This window comes from Trachypithecus francoisi, unplaced genomic scaffold (assembly GCF_009764315.1).
Source record: "Trachypithecus francoisi isolate TF-2019V2 unplaced genomic scaffold, Tfra_2.0 Lachesis_group5, whole genome shotgun sequence".
In the NCBI taxonomy this organism is placed as follows: Eukaryota; Metazoa; Chordata; class Mammalia; order Primates; family Cercopithecidae; genus Trachypithecus; species Trachypithecus francoisi.
In genome coordinates, this window is record NW_022681470.1 from 42170782 (window position 1) to 42196920 (window position 26139).

At 38.0% G+C, this 26139-nt stretch overlaps 1 protein-coding gene and 1 long non-coding RNA gene across 4 annotated transcripts; one reads left to right on the forward strand and one right to left on the reverse strand.

The window, feature by feature from the left end:
- Positions 1-155: 155 nt before the first annotated feature.
- Positions 156-14065, forward strand: LOC117074838. 2 transcript variants are annotated; one of them, XR_004433732.1, is made up of 3 exons: positions 156-2309; positions 3208-3341; positions 7017-14065. It is a non-coding gene; the product is annotated as an uncharacterized LOC117074838 (long non-coding RNA). The 2 variants fall into 2 exon arrangements; XR_004433731.1 differs by having other exon boundaries at positions 156-3341.
- IVNS1ABP (influenza virus NS1A binding protein) lies at positions 4010-24869 on the reverse strand. Of its 2 annotated transcripts, none has more exons than XM_033196731.1 (15): positions 24480-24869; positions 18640-18867; positions 16961-17089; positions 16580-16749; positions 16381-16456; positions 15075-15248; positions 14643-14768; positions 13161-13268; positions 9123-9252; positions 8647-8871; positions 8088-8209; positions 7868-7994; positions 7650-7781; positions 7354-7527; positions 4010-5903 (listed from the first exon to the last, which is right to left on the reverse strand). In XM_033196731.1, exons 3-15 carry the CDS (start codon positions 17069-17071, stop codon positions 5650-5652), a joined length of 1929 nt encoding a protein of 642 aa, XP_033052622.1. In that variant the 5' UTR covers positions 17072-17089; positions 18640-18867; positions 24480-24869; the 3' UTR covers positions 4010-5649. The 2 variants fall into 2 exon arrangements, with proteins under 2 accessions (XP_033052622.1, XP_033052621.1); XM_033196730.1 differs by having other exon boundaries at positions 13140-13268.
- Positions 24870-26139: the final 1270 nt, after the last annotated feature.

Sequence of the window (26139 nt, forward strand, 5' to 3'; positions counted from 1 at the left end):
TTAAAAACTTTTTCAGTGTTATTGAGATGTGAAGGTGTCTTTTCTATTTGTTGTCCTAATCATGTTGAGAGTTCCTTTACATTAATGGTTTGCAGCTTACTTTTTTTTTTTTTTTTTTTTTTTGAGGCAGAGTCTCACTCTGTCACCCAGGCTGGAGTGTAGTGGCTTGATCTCGGCTCACTGCAACCTCTGCCTCTCGAGTTCAATCAATTCTCATACCTCAGCTTCCCAAGTAGCTGGGATTACAGGCATGCGCCATTACTCCTGGCTAATTTTTTCTGTATTTTTAGTAGACACGGGATCTCGCCGTGTTTGCCAAGCTGGTCTCGAACTCCTGACCTCAAGTTATCTACCTACTTTCGCCTCCCAAAGTGCTGGGATCACAGGCATGAGCCACCACACTTGGCCTTTGAAACTTACTTTTACAAAAGATAGTTTATTTCTCTCCTGGGAAGACCAGGGAACATCCTCTGGTTTGGCGGGTCTCCAGCTCTCTCCATATTCTGAGCCAAGGAACAGCTGGCTAAAGAATTGAAGTCTGTTGTGTGCCCACAGGGTCCTCTTGTTAAGACCTGCAGTGGTCAGTTGTGACCGCACAGATTAGAACTTGACAGATGGGTTAATCCCACTTTCATATTGTGGATCTTTGTCACATGAAAGACCAGGTGACACAAGAAAGATCTGAAGCTCTATGTCCTTGATATTTTGAACATCATTTTAAGGGAGAGCAAAAGTCCTTTCATTATCAATCCAGGTTTATTTAGATGGTATCTTGGTCAGCTTTCAGAGCCTAGGTCACGTTGTTCATATTCTTGACTTTTTGCTCCCTTAGCTAGTATGACAGGTTGGGATGAATTTTCCTCTTTCCTCAAAGGGTGGTGACTACATCCAGCCTCTCAGAATATAATACTATCCATGGCCCTTTTCTGACCTCAAGATTGGACAGGCCAGTCACACTCCTATTTATTGGGTATTTTGCTAATAAAACTCACTCCAGTGAATAGAACTGAGCTCCATGAAGGCAGGAACTACACTGTGTCTAGTGTCTCATAGTTGTGGTTAGTTAATATTTTTGACAAATTGACCTGCAGGCTCACCTACTTTAAAAAAAAAAAAGACATACTTTACCTTTGCCTACCAAAGTCTGACTTGAAAGCTTCTAAGTTTGTCTGGTCTGTCAGGTGAAAAGCCACTCAGTAAAGTCAAACAGATATACCTCTTTTAGATCTTGGAATATGCCCCATAGAAATGGATTCTTCTGGAGCCAGAGTACCTCGAGGTATTGGCTTTCCTGAGGGTTTTAGTATTAATTACATATACTTGTATTTTAAAAAATCCATCTCTATATTCATGGAATTCTTTAATATCTTTGGCTGTTGTTAAAAGCAAGAATTGGCCCCCCTGAGGGTTTGTAGACTAGTTTTGGCCTGTGACAGGAATCCTTCTTAATTCTGATCTAGCTTTGTTTATGAACTAGGTGTAGTTTGTCTCAAATTAATTCTGGATGTTGAAAACCCTGAGGACAGATTCTTGAGCAGAATTACCAATTATAAACCTGGAAGGTGAAGTGGTGGACACCCAGATCTGAGCTACTAGCTTGGTTCAGTCTTCTTGAAGCACAAACCATTTTCAACATCCTGTTCTTTATTTCTAATGAGGTAAAATATGGACATGTTCTAGCCCGTCTTCTAAGCTTGATATTTTAAAGGTTTAGTACCACTTTGGTTAAGCTAGAAAAACAAAACTTTTTTTCCTTCTTAAGTGTAGAGTTCTGTGAGTTCTGTCAAACATGTAATCATCAAGTCAAGATACTAAAGTCACACCACCCCTAAATATTCCCTCATTTCCCTTTGTAATTAACTCCCATCCCCATCTCAGGAGGCCATTGATGTGTTTGCCATCCCTGTAGTTTTTCCATTCCTGAATGCTATATAAATGGGGACTGTTTGTTTGTTTTAAGAGACAGGGTCTTGCTATGTTGCCCAAGGCTTGAGTGCAGTGGCTGTTCACAGATATTATAGCATACTACAGCCTTGAACTCCTGGGCTCAGGCAATCGTCTCACCTCAGCCTCCTGAGTAGCTGGGATTACAGGTACATGCCACCATGCCCACTAATGGAGGCTTTTGAGTCTGGCTTTTCATTTGGCATGATGCTTGAGACTTACCCATATCAGTAGTTCATTCTTTTATTCCCAAGAAGTATTGCATTGCCATGGATGTACAAATTTATTCATTCACCAGGTGGAAGGCTACTTCATTGAATTCAGTTTTTGGTGTTTATGAATAAGGCTGCTATCTTCACATACAGGTTTGTGTGAATATTTTCCTTCACTTGCGTACTATGAATGGGATTGCTTTGTCACAGATTAGAAAGTGGATAGATCGTTTTTAAAACTGCCTGTGCACCTTTGCTGTTCCTCCAGCAATGTATAAGAGTTCAAGTTGCTCTGCAACCTAAGCAGAATTTGGTATATTCAGTTTCAATAGATGTATGCCATTTTGGTTTTAATTTACATTTTCTTAATGACTGATTTATGATAGTATCTTTCTGTGTTCTTAGAGGCATCCACTTATTTTGCAAAGTGTTTTCAAATATTTTACCCATTTAAAAATTGTTTTCACAGATCTCATCTTATTACCTTGCTGGATATTTCAGTTCATCTCAGTAGTTTCATTACTCCAAGTTAGGTCTTTCTGTGTGTCTTTTTTTTCTGGCTAAAATTATGTTACTCCCTTTGGTCATCCTGAGCAAATGTGTAGCCTCTATTCATATATGCCTCTGTTAAAGGCATTACACACAGATCCAGCATAATGATTGAGTTTGCTTCTCACCTTTGTTCAATCCCCAGTAAGGTGTGGAGCTATTAAGAGTATTTTATTGGCCAAGATTATTGGTGCTCATAGGTTGAAGAACCCAGGACATTCACATGAGTTTGTATGTTCCTCTTTATAAACTCTACTTGTTGTTCAAAGTGTCATTAATACTCTTGAGAAACTTGCAGTTTTGTTATGAAGGATATCTGCAATTCATAGCAATTACTCCTTTTTAACCTAGAGACACTGATTTAACTTAATAAAACCTGTTTACAGGACCAAATTTGTAGCTCAGCCTTACCAAGGATTTAAGGATTCATATATGAGTGTTTTTCTTTCTCCCTTACAACTAATTAACCTTGTATTTTATGTCTCACTTGCTGACTCGTCAGATCTTTGCAACAAAAAGCAGCTGCGTGTAAATTACAACAACTGAGTTTTTCACTCCTCTGAAGGCAATGCTGCAGTTACAGAAATGTCCTACTGGGGCTCCTCCTTTGCCTTCTTCAATTTTAAGAATTCTGAGGTGAGGAGAGGTAATAAGGTACACACCTAATTTGTTAATTAAGCAAGGATTCTAGTGATATATCACATACCCAAATCCTGGATTTTCCCTAAAATATGATTATTATATTGGGAATTTGAAAACACGCTGAGCAGTGGTAAAGTACATGACACACTAGAAGCCAACAATCAGAACCCTACATTTAAAGTTCATAATAAAAGATCCATGCCTGAGTATAACCAATAATATTTGGTTAATTTTAGATATTTTATAGTTTTGCTACCTTTTAAGGAGATTTAGAGTGTTTTATTAAAATTGACCAGAAGTGTGGTATTACCATATTATTTTGAAACTATTCAAAAATTCCTACTGGTTAAAAAGTTTTTTTTTTTAATTGTGCTGAGGCTATGCCATTTTCTCCCTCTCTGAAGAAAGGATGTACCTTTTAGATACGGATTAACAGTAACAAATGGCCATTGAGTACTGTTTTTTCTTTTTTTCATTTACGGAAACTTCTCATCTTCACGAAGACTGGCTACAACAGCCCCTTAAAAAAGATACTTTTTGGCCACCAAAGTACCTCTTTGGCATCCAAAGTAATGCAGGAAAACTTTGACCCAAAGTATTCGCATATATTATTTGCATTAAGCATGTCACTTATGAAATGAGAAGTGATCTCAAGGATTTTAGGCTGAATCCTCAACTAAAATTTTATTTCCTTGTGCCGAATAGAACACATACAGATCCATATTAAAAACAGTCATCATATTAGGCAAATTCAATCTGTCAATGTAGTTTTAGTCCAGAACCAAACCAGTGATAGTTAGGAACTACAGAGTTACCAACCAAACTGATTTCCTTTCCTGGTGGTTCTTTGTGTAACAGATGAGAGAAATAAAGTGGCAGAGTACCAGTGAACATTTGGAGAAAATACCTAATTATTTTCTTCCTAACCCAATTTAGCCACTGAATAGTCATCTCAGAATAGTCATCACTGAATAGTCATCTCATCCCAGTTGGCCCATTAGGTTCCTGTGTGCCTCATCTTCTGTGAGAAAAAAAAAACCTTATATCATTCCTTATTTCAGATGTAAGATGCCGGGTGAGTTATTTTCCCCAAATTTCTTAAGCTCATTACTGGAAAAAAATTTCTCAAAACTTTTAGTAATGAATGAGTGTACAAGCAGCAATTGGATATTAATCCCATGGTGCAAGGATTTCCTGCAAAGTACCTTTAATGTGTTTGCATCAGCAGCAAGCATTAGGACATGCTATTTTGGCACCGTAAGTTAGGTGTGTAGCACTACACATTACAGACCAAGTCATCCGAACCAATATTTATCCATATGAACAGATAAACTGAACAAAAACATAGTTCTGATAAAACCTGCATTCACAACCTAATGTAGTTTAAAATAATTTTTTTCACAATTGAGGGCTGCTATTTAGGATTGTTAATAATAAAAACAGGGATTATATAGAAGATAAAACACCATTTTTTACTGCTATATGTCTTGCTATATAAAACCCTCAACAAGTCAAAATATTTAAAACCAGTGTTTCAAATACCAAAAATCACAGCTATGTTACTGTTCAGTAACTCCACTCAAATAAATGTTAGTACTGCATTCTTGAAGGAAAAAACTGCAGCTGAGGCAAGAGCTCTGAAGTTTGCACTCAGAGAATTTAAAAGACCCCTACTCTGCAAACTTGAAGACTGCCACTCTGCTTCAATAACTCCAACCTGCCACATTTTACTTCAATAGGTAAAGCACTCTGCTGAGAATATAAAAAGTTATAAAAAGGCAATCATAAAAGATTAAATATTGGTAGTCATGTCAGCTTCCTTTTAATAAAAACAAAAATAGTCAATGTCATCTATTTAAATAAGTATCCTTTGTTATAGAGTGTTCCAGTTATTGAAAAAGGGCCCTTAAAAAACCCAACTGTCTACATCTTTAAACCCTATCCCTCTTATCCCATAATACACATTTGAGGGAAGAGTCATTTAATGTGCAAATTGGCAAAACAAATGTGGAGGAGAGGGGACTTCTTGAAATGATGTGCCCAATCAATTCTCGGTTTATTCTTTTCCAAAAAGTAAAATAACCAAAGTCTTAAAAATACACAAAACAGACCTTCATCTTTGCATTCCTTTCCAAATAAACACAAAAAGTATGTACAGCATGTTTAATAATATGCAATATGCAAAAGCTTTGTGTTGCTGTTAGCAACATCTATACCCACCCACCCTCCTTATTCACAAGTGTACCTCTACTAAACACAATTACATCACTAAGCCTGTTAGTTTGAGAGGGTCTTAAATTTGTTAGAACTGGAAAATCTTTGTATAGGGGCTCCATTCATTTGACTCAAGGTTGTAGACTTCCACCGTATTCAGAAATTCATTGCCATCGAATCCTCCCACTGCATAAATGGTGTTCCCTACAGTTGCAATCCCAGCATTGCTCCTTGGTGAAGTCATATTTCCCATCATCTTCCATTCATTTCTAGTTGGATCATACATTTCCACACAACTGATGGCATGAGAACCATCAAAGCCACCACATACAAACAGTTTTCCTAAAAGAGAAATGACATGGGGTAAATCCAGAGACTAAAGTATAATAAGGTAAAACTCCCCTAAATCTGTCTTTTGCTTAAAAATCAGTGGTTTTTAAAATAGAATTGCCTGTTCATTCTGTCAAAAAGAATTTATTAAATGCTACTAATATGGCAAATACTCTCTAAGAGCTGGGAATCAAATCAATAAAAAAACCATTCCAACATGGAACTTAGGCAACTTAAAAGGGGAAGGGAGAGGAAGCAGTAGCAGCATCTAAATAAAGTACAATTTTCACAAAAACTCTGTGGTAGTAGTTACTACTATTACTTCAAAGAAGAAAAGAAGCAGGAAGAAGCTGGTCAATTATCCTACAGATGCAGCTACTAAGTAGCAAACCAGAATAGTTCTGTGCACTGGACTTTATATCAGCCCAATGTACAGAATTAAGACTCAGAAGAGATTATAGGAAAGCAGAAAAATATTTTAGGGCTTTCCAACTGTATAAAATGATTTTGGGGCCAGGTGCGGTAGCTCATGCCTATAATCCCAATACTATGAAAGCCCAAGGTGGGAGGACTGCATGAGCCCAGGGGTTCAAGACCAGCCTGGGCAACACAGTGAGACTATGTCTCAATTAAAAAAAATAAATAAAATGAATGATTGTGGTACAGAAATTTCTTCTGGAAACAGAGTTATGACTATTTTCAAATAGATAAAATGTTAGCAATAAATACTCTGTAGCTTAGAAAAAATTTTATTACTGATTCTCAAATTCATTATTTTTTCATTTGACTATCACTTAACCAGCTTGCATTCTATGTATCTGTAAACCACACTGACAAAGCTCTAGGCCAGTAGGCTGTGTCTACCCTTAAGCTTTCACCAGTTGAGCCGTAAGCCTACTAAAATTCAGCCTGGTACCAAAAACAATGCTAACTTTTAAATTATGATTATATAATTAGACATTAAATAAAAGTCAATAAAATGGATGTGGAAAGAAAGCTATGTCTACATTTTAAAAGTTTAATACTTTGGAAACTTGTTAAAATAGTCTAAAGGTTATATTTCCAATTAGGTATGGAGTAGACAGTTGGAAAAGACTAGGGATTTGCATTTACTTTGTTTTGCAGATCAGATTCTTTAAATTCTGGCTCTCTGGGAAACTCAAAATCCAAGATGATGCATTATGGATATGTTTTATAGAAGAAAATGACTTGGAAATTCACTCAGTGCACCCATCAAAAGACTGGTGAATTAATTTAAGTTATATATCAAGTATTATAAGTCTTTGATTAGCAAATGTATTTCTAAAGGACAAATCACCCTAATCTGCATTGCATCACCAGAGATGACTGCTTCTGAATTTTTAACTGTACAACTATAGTTATCATTGACCTTTTCTCTCAGAGTTTTAGAACAAAGTCTTGCCACTATCTACTCTTCACTTCTCCAAATCCCAACACTCACCATTAAGAACAGCCACTCCAGCTCCTCGTCTAGCCACATTCATGGGTGCAATTAAAGTCCAGGTGTTATTTTCAGGATTGTATCGTTCTACTGTGTTCAGACAATTCCAAGATTCTGCACCTCCGATTATGTACAAATAACCACCAAGCTCACAGACTGCAGACTGGTGTCTCCCTACAAGAAAAGTCAAGTCAAGATTATTGCTATTATCTCCCAGACTTTAAGTGTGTACTACACATACTGTTAATTTAAAGGTCTTAAAAAAAAAAAAGAAAAAAGGAAAAAAATCAACTTACGAATGTTAAGAGGAGCACAGCTCGTCCACAACTTTGTTACAGGATCAAATACATCACAATTTTTCAGTCCTTTTTGACCATATGGATCAGAGCCACCAACGATGTATAATTTTCCATCCAGAGCACACACTCCTATGTAAGTATAAAATAAAGTTATATATTGATAATTTAATTATCATATTTAACTACTGGATATCTCAGGAGAAAATTATTATTACCTGCATTACAACGGTTAGTTCTCAATTCTGGAACAGGAATCCAGTCATCTATGTTTGAATCATACATCTCTCCACAACTCAGGTCATCTGAGTGGCCATTTGATCCACCTACCACATAGAGCTGGCCCTATGCCAAAAGTGAGAGATGAGAATTTCCAACATCCTGAAGTTATGAGGAAAAAGCTAAATATAGGTTGCTCCTGCAACATAATGCGCTTACCATGAGTACAGCCATTTGAAATCGGGCTCTTGGTGTTCTCATGGGAGCAAGAAAGGACCAATGATCTGTATGTGGATCATAGCATTCGACTGTTCGAAGACATTCCTCTCTGTTATAGCCACCTGGTAAAAAAATAAAACCATATATACTTATGTTTAAAGTATTAAACTGGGCCATGGTTTCTAGTCCTGTAAGTTTAAGAAATCTGCACAATGAGAAAAAGTATTAAAACTTTTTAAGGATGCCTTAGTTGATCTTTTAAGTTAAGTGCTTGTAATAGCTAAAAAAATAACATTATCAGTATAAGTAAACTGCTTAAGTCTTGGCTTGAAAATTAGAAAAATTGAGCCACGACATAATTTTTTTTAAAATTAGAGACAGACATTGAACTGAAGGTTAACCATATTCAATAGTATTGTTATTTCCCTGTCTTATTGGATTGCCATGAAAGATAGCATATTAAACCCTCTCTTTGAAAGTTTGCATGTCACAAAAATGCCCATCTACATGCTTAGCCAGTTGACTGCTTCTGTTATGTCACTCATCCTTCTGTTCTTACCTGCAGCTATGAGTTTGCCATTCATCTCTGCTGTTCCTAGACCAGATCGTGCGTACTGCATAGGAGACATGGGCTTTTCGATTAGCTCATCTTGTTGCATCTCAAAGCTTAAACTCTTACTTAGTTTTGGAGTACTTGTTGGTGAGCTCTGTGGGCTGTTTCTCCCATGAAGAAAAATGACACAGAATATACCATCCAGCACAGCCAGGCACAAGTAAGTGTTATCTGTAAGCACAAGAATTCCAGGTTTAAGATGTAATTATTACTTTTGGTTGGTGTATATGATCCTGAATTGGACTCCACAGTCTCCACATCCCAGAATGGAACAATCTGCTCTCGTTTTCCAAATTTAATTGCTTCTGAGTTTTTTCCTCGAGTAGTCAATTTAAAAGGTATTAAATTGGCAACACTCCTTCTTAAACATAGGTAAGCTGAAAACAATGCTGAAAACAATCTGGCAAGTGTCATATACTTACTTGAAGTCTTTTCTGAAGCAACGATTTTCCACTCATGCTTAGGGCTTTGTACTGTAGCATTTGGAGAAGAGAGACATCCAGTTGAACTGCTACTTATCTGCTTATGGCCATTCTCACGTGGTGGCTTTTTCTGCAAAATCAAAAGGTAGCTACAGAAACCTAGCCAAAGACCACATCTGATGTACCTTTGTTCCTGAGCTATTCCACAACACTGAGTATCCTTCACCTACATATGACATTTATAGGACACTAACTTTAACTCAAGCCAGCACTTTCCAAATGACACAAATTACTGGCATACTTCCACCTCCACTTAATGATGAGACAACTACACCTACACAATTAGCCTAGGTAAGAAAAAGCTCAATTTTAACAATTTGAAAAACATGTTGCAAATCAAGACCTCAATAGAAGAAAGAAAAAAACCAATCTATAATTGATATAAGCTCACAGATTTTTATATTAAGTATAGAATCTTCTAAAAGAATGTTGTAAATTTAAAATAGTATGAATTAACAGAGAATACATTTAACCCACTATTTTCATGAAACTGTCAAACCTAACTAAATCATATGTACAGGTATCCTTCATACAATGCCAGCAAAACGTAAGCAGACATAGATTCATCCGGTTTCTCTGAAAGTACCTTACAGGAAAAAAGTGGCAATTACAAGAAACACTTAAAAGAATATTTCTTTAGGTATTATAGAGTGGTTTTCTAGACAAAATTACATCAAAACACAAACAGTAATCAGAAATGAAACATTACTAAAAACAACCAAATATTCACAAAAGTAGAATATACAGGAACACTAAAGAGGGAGAAATGAACAAAGCTGCCAATATCCAAATGATTGTAAGAGAACTACTTTACACATGTGTTCTCATATATGAATTTTCCTTGATGGTTTCCTTCCAATTACTTTAGCCTTTGCCACTTCCAAAGGATATGATCTTTTGGAATTGGAAGAGTAAAGACTACTCTGAGAGGAACTGCCAAATGAACAGGTAGCACCTTCAGCTCCTGGCCTAGTTTGCTCATCCCACTTGTGCTGGTCCAGACGGCCAGACCACAAGGATAGGTAAAATTTCTAATGGAAATTTCTGTTGCTAGTGGAAGCAAAAAGCCACATAACAAGTAATAGAGAAAAAGATTTTGGTAACTACTTGAAGCTATAAGAAAAAGCTATATCAAAAGTTAGGCCTGAGTGTGGTTACAACATACATAGGCTATTTTGAGAAAAGACAGGGAATATATCATTATCAATGGTTATCATTAAATTCCACTTAGATGTTTATTATGTACCTAGGTATTACTAGATACTTTATTTACATCATCTTTTTTAGTCCAGTGAGGGTGATATTATCTACCCATTTTATAGATAAAAATATTGAAACTCAAGAAGATATGCACTGCCCAAGGCAATACAGCTAAAAGAAAGACTAGGACTTATGAAGATAAACCCCACCCTTTTTATACTATGACAAGTTACGTCATAGTATGAAACAGATTTACACTATGACAGGCTGTTTTCCAGTTTTTCACTGTTACTAAAGTTGTGAATGCATCTGTTCATACCACTTTTATACTATGAATATTAAGAATAAAAAATAAGGTTAGACTTATCTAACCTTATCTATTATTATGAATTACAAAGTACATAAAACCTCATCCCAACCTATGGGAAGAAGGGATCCAAATATCACAAATGGATGATGCTTACATTGAGGCTGTATTGGGGTAAGAAAATTGTTCTAATATACAAACTATAATTAAGAGAAAATGACTGTGGAAGAGAAAGGCCCTATAGCAATGCCTCATAACAATGCCTAATAACAAACATAATATAGAAATGCTGGTTAAATCCTTTATATGTAAAGGATATATCCCTAAACCTTATTTTACATGACCTCCCAGAGGATTTGACAGTGTACAGTTTAGTCCTCCTTCAAATTTTCTTCTCCTACCTTAGGCAGCTTTTACAACATGATTAGATTCTTATTGTCCTGTAACTTTTCTAATGGCTTCTTCTCTATGTTCTTTTTCTTTTCTTGAAGTCTAACATGTGTCCCTCTCATCCTCTTCAATTCATGATCTCTATTCATGGCATCACATTCTAATGAGTCACACGTCAGAATCCCACTTACTCTCAAATTCTTCCTTTTCCCTCATCTTGCTAAACAATCACTAAGGCCTGGTAAGTCAACCTTTGTTAATATAAATGTCTACTTACAGACATACATAAAAAATCCATCCTTTCTCCTTCATACCCATAGATTAAGCCCTCATCGTTTTTTTAAAACCTGAACTACTACTGGCAATAGTCTATAAACTGGGCTCAAACTTTTATTGATCTTCTGCATCTGGTTATAAAAACAGGAAGGGTCCAACGCAACAATTTTAGAAAATAAAAAACCAGAAATCAGTTGGGATATCCCAGCCCAGAGACTGCCACCTAATAGACTGTTCCCCAGTTTTTCACTATTACTAAAGTTGTGAATGCATAACTTTAATATCACTGTAGTCTTACCTAAGGCTTCCCACTGCCTATAGGATAAAGTATAAGCCCCATTCAGGGAGAATTTACCTACTTTCCCAGTCTTATGACCTGCAGTTCCAAGAGTATCATCCTTGCAGATACTCTTTGCTATCTAACATTTCTCCCTTTATCTGCTATGCAGACTCCTCTAAATCCTAAGACTGCTCAAAAGTTACCTCTTGTGTGAAATATCCCTGGCTTCTCTCCTGTCTCATTGTGTCCTCCCCTTTAGGCCTTTCATAGCTACCTCTTATAAGCCTGTATTGTTTTGCCCGCTCTTAGAAGGTCCTACAAGCAGAAACTGTCTCTTAGACACATTTTTGTGTTGCCATACCGAACGTTATGGCCTGCCATTTATTGAGCACTCAACCTCTCTGCATGTTAAAAACGTACTTTTAAAATGTTAACTCGAAATGTTTATAGAGTTAAGGGGGAAAATATCCTCAATATATTCAAAATGAACAAACATAAGTTCTCAACTAATTCAAATTCCAAAACTTTTAGAAAATAAAGATATTCACCCACTATTGCCACAGGACACCAGAGAGCTAACACCTGATAATTTGTAACCATATAGGCTACTACTAAGTCTACCACTTACCCTCTGATTTTTAAAGAAAAGCATTCCTCAGTCTGGGTTGAGTCAACTACTTTATAGCTTGTCCCTCAAAAACGTAATTTGAGCTAAAGGCCAAATAAAAAGAGGCAAGAGAAAGGCTGACAGGATGCTAGAAACCTTCTCTTCTTGACTTGGGTAGTGTTTACACTGGTAGGTTCACTGTGTGGCAATTATGACTTGTGTACTTTTCTGTATTTGTCCATAAACTTAAAAAGTTTAGACCTGAGAAGTTTGTTCTCTAGTAATTGTTGATAATGTGTCTGAATAATTATGTGTTTACCCGTAGGGGAAAAATGAAATTGGATTTTATAAAATGCAAAGTAACTCAATCGGCACAGTGGAACTCTACTATATTTTAATTCATTTTGGTTAAGAAACATCTAGATCAGGTTGTAACATATGATCAACCACTTTTAAACTTATTACATTGTATAGTCCATCTTAACTATACCATTTCTAATTTCCAGTAAGACAGCTCAGTAGTTAACATCCAAAATTTCTTTCATAGCCATCAACAACTTAAGTCCCCCTGCCCCTTTTTTAAAAAAACTGAGTTTATCAGTCATGCCTGCCACAAACAACCACTTTTCATAATCTTCCCAAATAATTTCTATATTGTTCCATCTTATTGGTCTTTACTATTTGTAATTCCTGCTTTATGAGAAAAAAATTTCAATAGGGTTTCCTAATTCGTTAATATCTTTTCATGTGGCAAAAATACTAACTCTAAGATATGCTTGTTTTCTCCCAAAAATGTTTCTGTCCAGTTTTACCAATGAAATTGGTCTACTTTCCTTTATTAAAGGAAAATTTAAGTATGCTATCAAATTCTCTAGTCAAATTTTAACCTGAGGTTACCTCAGACTGTGCAATGTGTACCTGCACAAACTGAATGTGGTCATCATCACTGCCAAACACCTCAGCCTGTCCATCTAGTAGGTTCCCATCAAGCAGCTTGTGATCAGCTGAGTAGTACAAGGTTTGAACCTGCAAAACAGCAACAGAACACCCATGTGGCTACGGTCACCATGGCTACTCCACTAGTATGCAGATTACACAAACGCCTCAAGGTAACCTCCAGTGTGCTTCTTGAACTTCTTGACATATTACTCTGGCAGGATCCGGAGGTAAAGAAAAATACATGTCATGGTGGTAAAAATTAAAAAAAAAACAAAAACGAAAAACCAAAATCAAATACAAAATCTTCCAATACTGGCTGAAGAGTCGTTGGCTTGATTGGCTTGAAAGAAATCTTCATTTTTTTCATAGCTTCTATCATATAACAGTAAGAAAAAAAGCACTAGTACAATATATACTCTTAAATAATATACATATTTACAATAAAATACTGAATATAGTTTACACCTTTGCAGATAAGTGGTCTGGTTTGCATAAACATATTTCCTTCCTGTAAGCAATGTCAAGAAAAACAAAGAGAAAACAAATGCAAAATTTCAAGCAAGCTGTAGAGTTATCTCCATTGACAGACGCAAATATATAGCAAATGCATCTGACTTTCAAGTGGGAATCATAGAATTTAAAGATAATCTGTTAGCCCTTTTAGAACATAATGATGACAGTGTTTCTGCAGGCCTAACAGATTCGGTAAGCTCTCAAAGGAACTCTGGAAGGTTTAAGTGGAGAGAGAAACTCAAGGTTACTCCACTGCTCCACCTGCGTGTTTTCAATTCCCACCATTTCTCTATCAATTTTGTTTATCTTGTATATTTTTTTTAAAAGTAGCCCAAGTTAAGTGAGTGACTATATGTATGAACAACACCATTGAAAAACACACAGCTTTAAAGACAAGAATCCTGTAAAGGAGTAAACACCATTAAATCATCATCGTTCTCTGCCCACAGCGGATTTTTCTTAGGAGAACTGGGGCAGGACTGCTGCTTCTTTACGTGTCAATACACTTGAGGTTTCTTCTTGTTTCTTCAGTCTTGGGTATCCTAGTTTTGTTAATAAACCTATGGGGAGATAAATCAATGGGGAGGAACAACCATTAGAAGCTTTTACCTACTTGTCAAATTTAAAGCAAAAACCTGTGAAGAAAAATTAAGAATCTACAGAAAATTTCAGTACCACTTCCCATTTCTAAAGCAAATTACAAGCTACTTTAAAGAAAGTTAACAGCACATAATAAGCAAAGAAATAAAAAAAGAAAAGCAGAAGACCAAACTGAACAGTTCATTCAGCTCACCTGGACACCCCCCCTGTTTCTCAGCTTAGGGGTACCTATAGCAAAATTTAAATTCTTTAGGGTCATGGTTATAAAATAAAAGTGAAAGGGAATCCTTCATGTTATAGCAAAATAATTTTTAAAAGTGGTTGAATCCCATTTACTTTAAAACTAACCTCTTCCATCAGCTCTTCCAGACTGTCTCCATTCTCCCAGATGCTACGCTGCACCCAGTTGATTACCTTTGTATACAATTTGCCATTGCTGGGCAAGCAAACATTATCTTCAAGCATTACCTCCAACTAGAATTGGAAAAAACAATGACATGGATCAGTGTTGGGCTTCTAGTTCTCAGCTTAATTCCCAATTTCATAACAAAGTTGTCATAGATGCACAATTCATTGCATACATTTACTCTAATTTGTAAGGAACCAGTTTATCAAAAACAAAGTAAACAAACTGGTAGGTAGAAACTCATTACACTGCTAAGAATAACAGTAATTTCGATGTATCATTTCATAATCATTACTCACTTGCTTGAAACACAGACCAAGATTCCATGCCTGGAACTAGATAGTATACATCTGTTTATAGAGTTCACTCCTTACCTTTAGCCTTGGAAGCTTAAGAAACTCCTCCTCTTCCGAAATTTGTAACAAATGCTCCTGAATATAAGCATCAACTTTATTCAACAAACGGGAGTCTCCCATACAACTTGCAAAATTTCGGTAAGAGATGCAGCTGGTAACATCCATTCTTGATAGTAAATAATCACCACAAACCTTGGAAAAGAAATATATGAGTGCCAACACTTACTTATCTTTTATTCAACAAATATTTAATGTTCAGTGTGGTAAACACTATATGAAGATACAAAGATGAAGCAAAAATCACTGTCTTAATACAACAAATGTAATAGTGGTAATAACATGTATACAAATGATAAACATCAAATTATGCTATACAGATACATAAGTTTTAGTTTAAGGAGAGATGCAACAAATTGAAATGCTATGTAAGTTCACATAAGTATTTTCAAGTAGAATAATTTGGTAAGGCTTCATGAAACAATATCTGAACTGGGCTCTACAGGAGAGATGATGTTGATATTGAATGCATACAGAAGTAGAGAAGATGCTGCAAACAGTTTAATTTGGTTGGAGAAAAGATAACTAGGAAATAGTTTTGGAAAAACAGCAACTATATTAGGGAAAATCTAGAATACTAAATTCGGGGATACGTGCTGTAAATTAAGGAGGAATTTTTGAGCAAAGGAGTGATATTAGAAGAAGGGCTAGCAAATCAAACTTTTTCTTAAAGGGCCAGATAGTAAAAGCATTTTAGGCTTGTAGGCCATACTGTTTGTCACAACTGCTCAATTCCGTCATTGTAGCTGGAAAGCAGCCTAGACCATATGTAAATGAACATACATGGTTGTGTTGGAATAAAACTTGATAAAAATAGGCAGCTGGCCGGTAGGCCTTAAGTTTACTGACCCCTATACATTAGGGGATTAAATGCCTGTTTTCCAAAAGTACTTTTTACTATTGAATTCTAGAAGGAATACTTTTAGAGAGCACAGGAAGTTTAGGAGAACACTGAATTGAGGACATAAGTTATGTGATTAACTCTTAAGAAAAACATTTATTTTAATTCATGCTATCAAAGGCTGACATAGCCACCCTACCAGAGAAGACTGCTGAAAGGGTAAGACTTTAGCCCAAGTTATCTGAGAAGTGTGATCTTGCTACACTATTATAGCCAAACAGTTAAAATAACATATTGACTATTCTGAGGGAAAAAAGGGACATTTTCAATTCCTTGAGGCTAACAAGATGTTTCATGACAAATTCAGCATTGCGATCACACAAAATAAGACTCCATAAGTGATTTTATTTACTTCTGATACTCTACCTGCTTTACTCGATCCATCTTCAGCTTTTTTGCTGCAGAATAAACATCTTTTACCAATTCCTTATCTGCTTTCAACCTATTAAAAAAAAGTTATTTATGATACCAAAGCCTTAAAACACTTAATTTAAATATATGTAGCAAGACTTGGAATTTTCTGAAGATATTCCCTAATTATATGGTTTACTTCAAATGTACTTACTGAGCAGTGTAGGCATAATTCAACAAGACTTCAACAGCTTCTGGATTGAGATCATCAAATTTAACATGAGAAATTCCATGAGGATCACTATCACTATTAAAGATTTCAAATAAATAGGGACTGCAGCAAGCTAGCACTGCTCTGTGTGCTAACATTTCATGGCCACAGACCTGAAATTATGAAGAATTATAATTATAAGTAGTGTGGATTATGTGCTTCTCTAGCTAATTACTACATCAGATTCCTTTATTTTACATTTCTCAGTATTCTTTTAAAAAATAATTTCATTAAATGCCTATGTAAAAGAAAATAAGCAAATCTAAGAAATTATGGCTTTTAGTAATAAAAAATTCTATAAATTTTGAATTAAGTTTTAAATACCTGAAGTCGAACATCACAGAACTGGCCACTTTTCCTCAGGGCATTTAATTTGGCAACAGAAGACTCAATAAAATTTTCATCCTCAAACATCAAATATCCATTGGGAATCATTTTTCCTTATAAATTTGGCTAAATGAAAAGAAAGCCGAGTTATTTTACTTGCAAATAATGGTTTTAAAAATATAATGCTAAAGAGTAATACAGTCTCTTTATTCTCAAATTCCATCCTATAAACGATACATAAAAATTTCATCACACAAAAACTTAGCTGAAACAACACCTGTGCTGAATGTCCAAGTCTTTGTTCCCTAATACTTTGGTCATAAGACTTTCAAAAGATTCAAACAGTAGCAGCTATCTCAACAATTTTGGCTGGGTTCCCATGCCTATTAAGCAAATTGATTCTGAAGGGAAGGAAATGAAACTCCATCCTGCCCAAACCCATATAACAACCTAAAAGCCTGAAAGGATGAAATAGCCAGTACATATAGGTTTCCTTGGATTTGGGCTCCTGTCATTCCTTTACCCACAAATGAGAAAAACTGTTATTTATCCTAATCCTACCCCTTTTCAGTTTCCTTAAAGGGCCCCCAATTTGCTCCTAGTCTTCAAAATTATATACAGTCAAGAGTTATATGCAGAAAATTGCCTAATTTCTTCCTCCCTTGCCATATACACAAACTTAAAAAGTCTGATTAGTCTTGTCACTGTATCTACAAAATGATTTTTATAAATGTTTTGAAACATAAGTGATTTAAAATGAACTTATATTCTGTTCCTTTCATATATTCTAAATCACTTATCTCATCAGATTATATAAATATAAATGGGAACTTAAAACTTTTTTGCATTTTACCATTACCTATAAACAACTGACTAATGACTACACAAAATGCATAATTAAAAAACAGTAATAGGCCAGGCGCTATGGCTTACACCTGTAATCCCAGCACTTTGGGAGGCCGAGATGGTGTATCATTTGAAGTCAGGAGTTCAAGACCAGCCTGGCCAACATGGTGAAATCCTGTCTCTACTAAAAATACAAAATTTAGCCAGGAGTGGTGGCGGGTGCCTGTAATCCCAGCTACTTGTGGGGGCTGAGGCAGGAGAATCGCTTGAACCCAGGAGGCAAATGTTGCAGTGAGCCGAGATCGTGCCACTGCACTCCAGCGTGGACAACAGAGAGACTCCATCTCAAAAAATAAAATAAAGAACAGTAATAGGGAGGCCAAGGCAAGCAGATTGCTTGAGCCCAGGGGTTTGAGACCAGTCTGGGAAACACAGTGAAATCTTCTCTCTACAGAAAATGTAAAAACTAGCCAGTCATGGTGGTGGCGCACACCTGTAGTCTCAGTTACTAGGAAGGCTGAGTCAGGAGAATCACTTGAGCGCAGGAGTTCCAGGCTGCAGTGAGCTATGATCCCACCACTGCACTCCAGCCTGGGCAACAGAGTGAGACCCTATCTCTCTAATTTAAAAAAAAAAAAAAAGACAGTAAGAAATTTTACTTTGAAGTCAAAATATAGAAAAGAAAAATATGAAAATGTTTTTTATACTCAAATGATTACTGACTTCTCTGCCTTTAAAAAAAAAGTATGAAAGGTTTACTGTACTCGACATATCGTCTTCAGAAAAACAATGTGTCTTAATACTGGACTAAGCAGAGAACATTCACTTACCTACTCTCTTGGTGGCAAATGTATTTCTGGGAACTCTTAAGTAATCCAAGGACAAAGGAGTGTTAAAAGGCGCACTTCGTCAGGGTATGAAGACAGGTGGTTGAAGTGAAGGCAGATGTGTCTTAAGCTCTAATGGTGATTCCAAAACTATCAGGCTTGAAAATGATGTAATCAAGTCCTTAAAAGCTATAGACACGAATTTCTTCTGTGATAATGGTGCATCATAATCTATAACAATGATAAATTTAAGTTATTCAGAATGATTAAAGACTCATTGATCTAGGTAGAGCAGATCATGTAAAACAAGTCCTGATCTTCAAGAGATTTGAGCTAAATGGCAAAAATATTCCCATTACATAAAAAAAGAACACAAATGCAATTCCACATAAACATTTTTCATTTAAGTTGTAACAACCCAAGTGATCTAAAAAAAAAAAAGCCGGTCCTTTCCCAAAGACTGGGGACTAATGACGTGTTTATGAGAAATATAAAAGCACAAGACTTACAGAACAAATGTCAATACTGTTTAATATTCTTTACTATTAATTTCCAACTAATATGCCAACATGTGATCTGTTTTGAGCCAGCAAGCAACCTTAGGCATTATTCCCAAGCATATATACTATGTTACTGTTCCTGAAAATGAACTCTGCACTTCCCAGACTCTGTTAACTTTGTTCAAGTTCTTCTCTCTACCTGGAAGGCCCTTAACCCAACCTATGCCAGAGGAAATTTTACAGCCATAGAGCCTCTGCCAAATGCTCCCAGTTGGGAAGCAGTTTCTCCTCATGTTCCACATATAGAACCCTCTCTGAGAGGTATTTATGATCTTCCAGCTGGTCTATTTCATGCTGTATTTATATATACTTGTTTATCTTCCTTGACTCATGGGCAAAGCTTCTGTCTTGTTCATCTTTTGTATCCATCCCATCTCCTCTCTACCAGGACTAGCCTAAAAACTTGAACATAAAGATGAGTAATTTGTTAGAACAAACTAAACAGAAGGGAAAATACTGATGCCTGTGCTTTGTATGATCATTTTTCTCATATACCGTAATAAACTACCAATGGAATCATTCTGGTTCAAACCTAATCTTCAAGGTAATCAGTCCTCCTACCTATTCTCCCTCCCTTGTTTTCACATCATCAATTACTAGTGTCAAATTCAGATGGTACTTATGTTTTAATCACCTGAACTGCTATTACACCACTATTAATTCTGGAAACCAGAACTAAGAAATAACTTACCTGAAATATGTGCAAATATATTCATTTTTATGGATATATTATCTGTCTTATACATCAGTACAACAATTCTAAATCTAACAATTACGTCAAAGTGAATAATCACTTACCACAGGACTCCACTGCAGACTGGTCCAGTTCAAATTCAACAAACCTACTATGTTTAGTTCAACATGTGTCCTAACAAGTTTCTCTGTAACAGGTTTCATTTCAAGGAAACCCAAGAATGCCAATTCAGGTTGGGATTGTTATGAATGCTTACCCCTGCATCAAAACTGTATCACAGCATTAGGTAATATTGATTTCCTCTGCTCTACCTTTTATCTAGGTTAGTTAATTTGGCTTTTCTCAAGAAACTAGTTCTAGCAAATGTTTTCCAAATATACACAATTCTTTGTACACAGAGAGAACACACTATCCTAAAGAAACCTTCAAACATTTTCAGCCAAGACCTGGCTCAAACTAAGAAAATTTTCATATATATATGATACATACTGGCATGGTCAACTCACAGGCATAGTTGGCAACTCCTAACTTCAGTTTCATAAACTGCTCTTAAAATAAAAGTAAGAGGAAGGAGTCCCCATGCAAATTGTTATATTAAAATGCATCCTCTGAAAAGCCAAAAACATTATAATATGAAGGTACTATTGTAAACTTTGACCAGTTTTATTCATTTTTTACTTGTAAACTTGATCTAACCAAAAACAAAAATGGTATCCATTTACTATATTTGACAAATTGAATGTTCTACCTAAAATTTATTTTGGAAAAAAATGGTTAAAATTACCACAGCCCTTGGAGAAAACACTGGAGAATTTTTGGGGCGATTTGCATCAGACAAATTTGTACAATATTATTATGAGTTTTGTAGTAAAATGAATCCTATATTTAGTACTTAATTTTTATTTATTTTTTACTCTAATTCCATGACAGATTATTAGTACCTGATTTTTACTACATCAAGGTCATAATATGAACCTCATCTCTTTAATATCTACTGATCAGAGTACAAAGCTACCTGATTTTAAAAGCCAGCCCAAATCTAGATGACATTTAAGTTAATGCAAACTTATTTTATTTAATTATTGTCCTCATACACTATATTCCTACTTCCCACCCACCTCAAGGATCAGATCAATTTTGGAGGGGATCAGATCAATTCCTGTTGTAAACCGTGTTTTTGAAAGTTCACATTTACTTTCATTAAAGTGAGCTAGGGCAAATCAAGAGTTTTAAACTCCCCAAACTGACAGGGGATCTTGTTTGGTCTATAAAACTCAAGCATGATAACTACTGGAATTTAAAAAATGGGGAAAATTGTTTTCTTTGAAAATCCAAACCAAAAGTCCAAACATCCCAGAGTCATATAAGAATATAAAACATAGAATTATTTGGTATTTAAAATACACTTTCAACTAAATCTACACCTAGGTCACTATTCTTACACACTGAAAATTAAAACAAGGATCAAATGCAATATATTCAGATAAATTCAGCATACTTCTATGGCCACTGCAAGGGATATCGAAGACTCATAAATGAGTAATTAAACTGCTTTAATAACACCCAGAAGTTCACAGCCCAGAAAGATTAGCTTAACTGAAATACAATTCAACAGGCCTTATCAAAGTTGTTAAAAAGGCACAATATGTCCTCTGCTAACATTTTTCTCTGGCCTTCAGTAAGAGCAAGATAAAGCCAAAGGCAATCGTTTGAGGGCAGTCAGCTCCCACCAAGTAGCCATCAACTGCAATTTTAAAGGAAAGACTTTATAATACAAAGTAAATCAACAGATCTTTTTAAAACCAGAAGTTACAGCTTTCCAATGTAACATCTAAAACCACCATCACTCACCATCCATGTATATGAAAACTAACTGAACTCATTCATTCCATCCATGCTCATAGTTTTGTAATTCTTTCACTACAACACAAACATATTTGCACCAAACGTGAAGGCACAAACTGAAATGGAATGCTCGTATCATAACACAATAAAAGTTAACTCAGTTCTCTAACCTTGAACACTTCACAGGGCAGTCAGAAAGATAAAACAAGCTATGAAAATAGCTTGAACAGAAAGGAAAAAAGATACGATAGCAAATATATTCCAGAAATGGCAGCTATTTCAGTTTCAATAGATTGTAGATTTGCAGGATGCATATGGTGATAGTGGGCGAGGAAGTAAGACAGCCTAATTCCAAGGTTTAAACAATGCTAAGCATGGAAAGCAGATGAAGGATTTAAACAAGGAAGCATAGGGCATCCTAGCAGAAATGTTGGGGATGGTCTAAAGGAATGAGTAAAGCATGGAAACAGGGCAGTTAAGATTCTGTACACCCGTGCTCCTTTAAGGCAGTGAGGACTTAAGATATTTTATCTTAGATATGTGGAATCCTTATTAAAATCAATGATCAAAATTAAGATATGTGGTATCCTTATTAAAATCAGTTACCAAAAAGCATAACACAAAGTCGTTTGTAGTTTGTTACATGGAGAAGGGAAGGAAAGGAAGAATTTGGTTTGAGACGTTCTAATGCTGAGGTATCTGCATGTTAATAACAAAAATATAATAGTATGATGTTAAGTATAGGTTCAGAAACATTTACAAGATACACAACTTGTAGTTTACAAGTGTGTATTTTCTGTTGTTCTAACAAAAACCCGGAAATCACTCTCTTACTCACAATACTTCAATTTACACACACACACTAGAACATGACATGGTGGGAAGACCCCCAACCTTTAAGACTTCCTATTTGCAGGATTTGACTATACAATCGCACTGCTAAAAAGTGGATGAAATGACTTAGAGTTACTTCATCTTAATATCAATTATTAAGATATTTCCTTAACAGGAAAACATATTTAGAAACGTATTTGCAAAACTACATTTAATTACCATCTAACAAATTATTCAAGCAAGAAAAACAAAATCCCACCTTCCAAAACCAAGTAGCCAAAAAGACTAATTTAAAACTAAGACTAAAACCTGAAATGTTTTGTCTTGGGGGAAAGCTAGAAAATCAACTACAAATTACTGACCATAGAAATTAGTATCTATCAGTTAACTAGAGATTTCATTTATTAGGAAAACACAGGAAAACCATTCCAGGGCTCTCTTTGGTCAGTGGCTCAAGTTCCATTTACCTCTGGCTACCAAATTATGGACTTGATAAGTAGCCTGCCAGCTGGCATTAAATGATACTAGTCTCAATCCAATTCTAAAGTCCGTGTTTACCTCACGTCCAGACTTAACAAGTACTGATACTCCTTCAGTATCTTTAAGACAGAAGTGTCAGTAGGCTTTAGCCTAAAAGTAATCATCAGTATTTTGTTTTTCCTAAATCAATCACTGGTGCTAGAATTATTAAAAGAAAGATGGCCTGTGGCAGTCTAGTCCGTGCTGTATTTTTTATCTGTTAAGAGTGGTATTAGGCTTCCAGAATTGTCATCTATTAGTAGACAGAAGATCACAACACACTCAACGACTAGCTTGACGCCAAGGTGTTCTAACGCTCCATCACTGCAACAGACATTAAGAAACAAAAATGCGCCCTTCTGGACATCTGATTTCTCCTTGAAATGTCAGCTGCCTCAAACCAATAGATATGTCCACTATGGAGTGTGGGGGGGGGGGAGTAAATGTAGTTCTCAACTAGTGATTCAAGTTACCCTAGGTTCAACCCTCAGCCTGATACCTTCCTATCATCAAGAGCTTATAATCAGAGACACTTAACCAAAAGCGTGGAGGGACGGAAAAAGAGCAAATCTTGCCACTTATTTCTTTCATAAAAAAGAAAAAGCGTCCCAGGCCTTCCTCCGCGCGCGGTCAGGCCCGCGCCCACTCCGAAGGCTGCGAAGCGAGGCCCCCAGCGCCCGCACACCCCCGCCCGGGATTGGCCAGCCCCGCAGTCACTCAGTATCGACACGTCAGGGCAGCCGCTCCCTCCCTCTTCCCGCCCCCTTCTCCCCGCGCTTGGCAAGAAAAGCGGGCAACGTGGAGCGGGAACAAAGGACCCCGCGGCCCACGGCGATCGGGGACTCCGTGCCACCCTACTCTAGGCCCGGGGTTGGCTGCCCGCCCACACGCGCCAAGTCCCGGGAGCTCTTCCAGAAGAGAATCCCACACCCCAGGCAAACCCAAGGAGAGGCGTCCGTTCCTGACAGCAAGAACGGGGAGTCCCGCGCCCTCCTTCCGGCTGGTCATCCCTTCCCGGCGGCGCCCTAATCAGGGCCCCAAAACCCTTCGAGCAAAAAAACTCTCGTTCCTCCCAGCCTTCCTCCCCCGCGCTAGTGCAGAAAAGGGGTTCGAGCCTCCGCGCTCTCCGAGGCGGCCAGCGCCCGCTCTCGGCCGCCAACGCGACTCGGCAACCATGGCAGCGCTGGAGCGCCGGCCCAGCGCGGCGCGGGCTTCGTCCCAGAGGGCGGCGGCGGCGGCGGCGGCGGCGGCCGCTTGGGGCTGCCTCCCCTAACGAGGACACCGCTTCCGCGCCTCCTACCCTCTTCCCATCCGCCGGCGCCATCCCCTTATCTCGGATTTTAGCCGCGCCCTCTCCCTCATCTGCCGTTCGTAGAACCAGCGCGTATTACCTGGTTCATCTCTGAAGAGATGGAAACATTCATCTCTAGAGCTTCGATGGGAAGCAGGAGGAAGCGGGCGGGAATCAGCCCAACGGAAAGCGCCAGGAGGCGGCGGAAGGGGGGAGCGGTCAAGTAGAAGGACAAGGGTCCAGTCCGTGGAGACTGAGAGGAGTGGGGAGCGCCACCGAGAACTCGCGGGAACTCGCTCGCTCGCCGACACAGCCGCGCCGAAGCAGCAGGCGCAGAAACTGCGCTCAGCAGCTCTGAGCTACCGACCTCCACGCGCCACCGGGAGACACTGCCTCCGCCGCCGCTAACCACTCGCGCCGCACCCCCTTGCACGTCACCACGTGCGCCGTCGCCGCCAACACCTCCCAGCCCGCTTCCGTCTCGAATCCATCTGCAAATCGCAAGCGAACCCCATAAAGATCCCGCCCTAGGCCCCGCCCCCACCCGCGGCCCCGCCCACATCCCGCCCCGCCCTCCTCCCTCTTCGACTCGGGTTCCTTCCTTCTCGGTGCAAGTAGGTCAGCGCAAGGTGATCTGAGGAGATAGGCGGCGCTCGGGGGGCGCCCTCGTTCTTTATCGCGCCTTTGTCCCTCCCTCCGTTCCTTGCCCCGCACCCTCACTTCGTCCAGTGCGTTGCCTGTCCCGGAACTGGTTGCCTCCAGCCGCCCTCACCTGTTCTGACTTCCCCTCGAGGCACAATAGCCTGAGAGATCAGACGTGGGAGATTAGATTGCTCGGCGTCAGACCTACTTCTAGGCAACCCCCCTAGACTGCAGCTGCTCGCCGTGGACATTAGGATCTAGCTGGGCATGAGCCCTTAACTTTGGGGTCGGGGGGGAAGTGGCGTGTGCGGGGAGGAGGCTTGCAGAGTGTGAGAAAGAAGAGAGGCACTCTCAGAAGAAGTCGAACAACTAACCCCTCATTTGACCTGGTTTGGGTGAGAAGATTGAGTCACTTGGGGAAAAAAACAATTGGAGAAGTCAGAGAGGGTATAATACTATCAGTGGTGCCACAAACACCAGTTTACTTCCAGTTTTCACCCCCCGGGTTTGTTTTGTCTGCGTGCAGCTCTCCTTTTGTTGGAGACGCTGAGTCAGTTCTCTACTGGTCTTGCCCTCTTCCGGAAAAACAAAACAGGCCTGAGAAGTGGTAGTTCCTATCCTAACCTCCTGGGGCCTTTTAGACCAGGTGCCAAACTTCATTATCCACCCCACCACCTTGCCCAGGAGGGAGATCTGTGAAAGCGAAACGTGATTTAAGCTGGGATCTGGCAGCAACTTCGTGGACTCTGAAGGGCAGGCAGTAAAGGTTTTTTGATTGAAAGTGCGGGATTTAGTGAGGTAAAATTATATCCAAATTAGAATTTGGTAAAGGCTTCCAGGTTAATGTCCTGTTACGCTTATCCTGATTTGTGGAGGACACTTAAGCTGTCTAGGCCTAACTTTGTGTTTGATCACTCACCTTAATTTGTAGACATTCTAGGAGCTCTTTGTCAATGCCTCTTCCCGTTTTTATCTTTATTTATGCTTATGGAAGCAGGAAAAATAAATTTTGGGGGCCTTCATCTGCAATAGAAGGTTTACAACTTTTTATTCTAAAATCTTGAGGCAAGGAGACTTATTCCCCTGCCCCTTTTTTCCTCACAGATTTCTTGCATGTC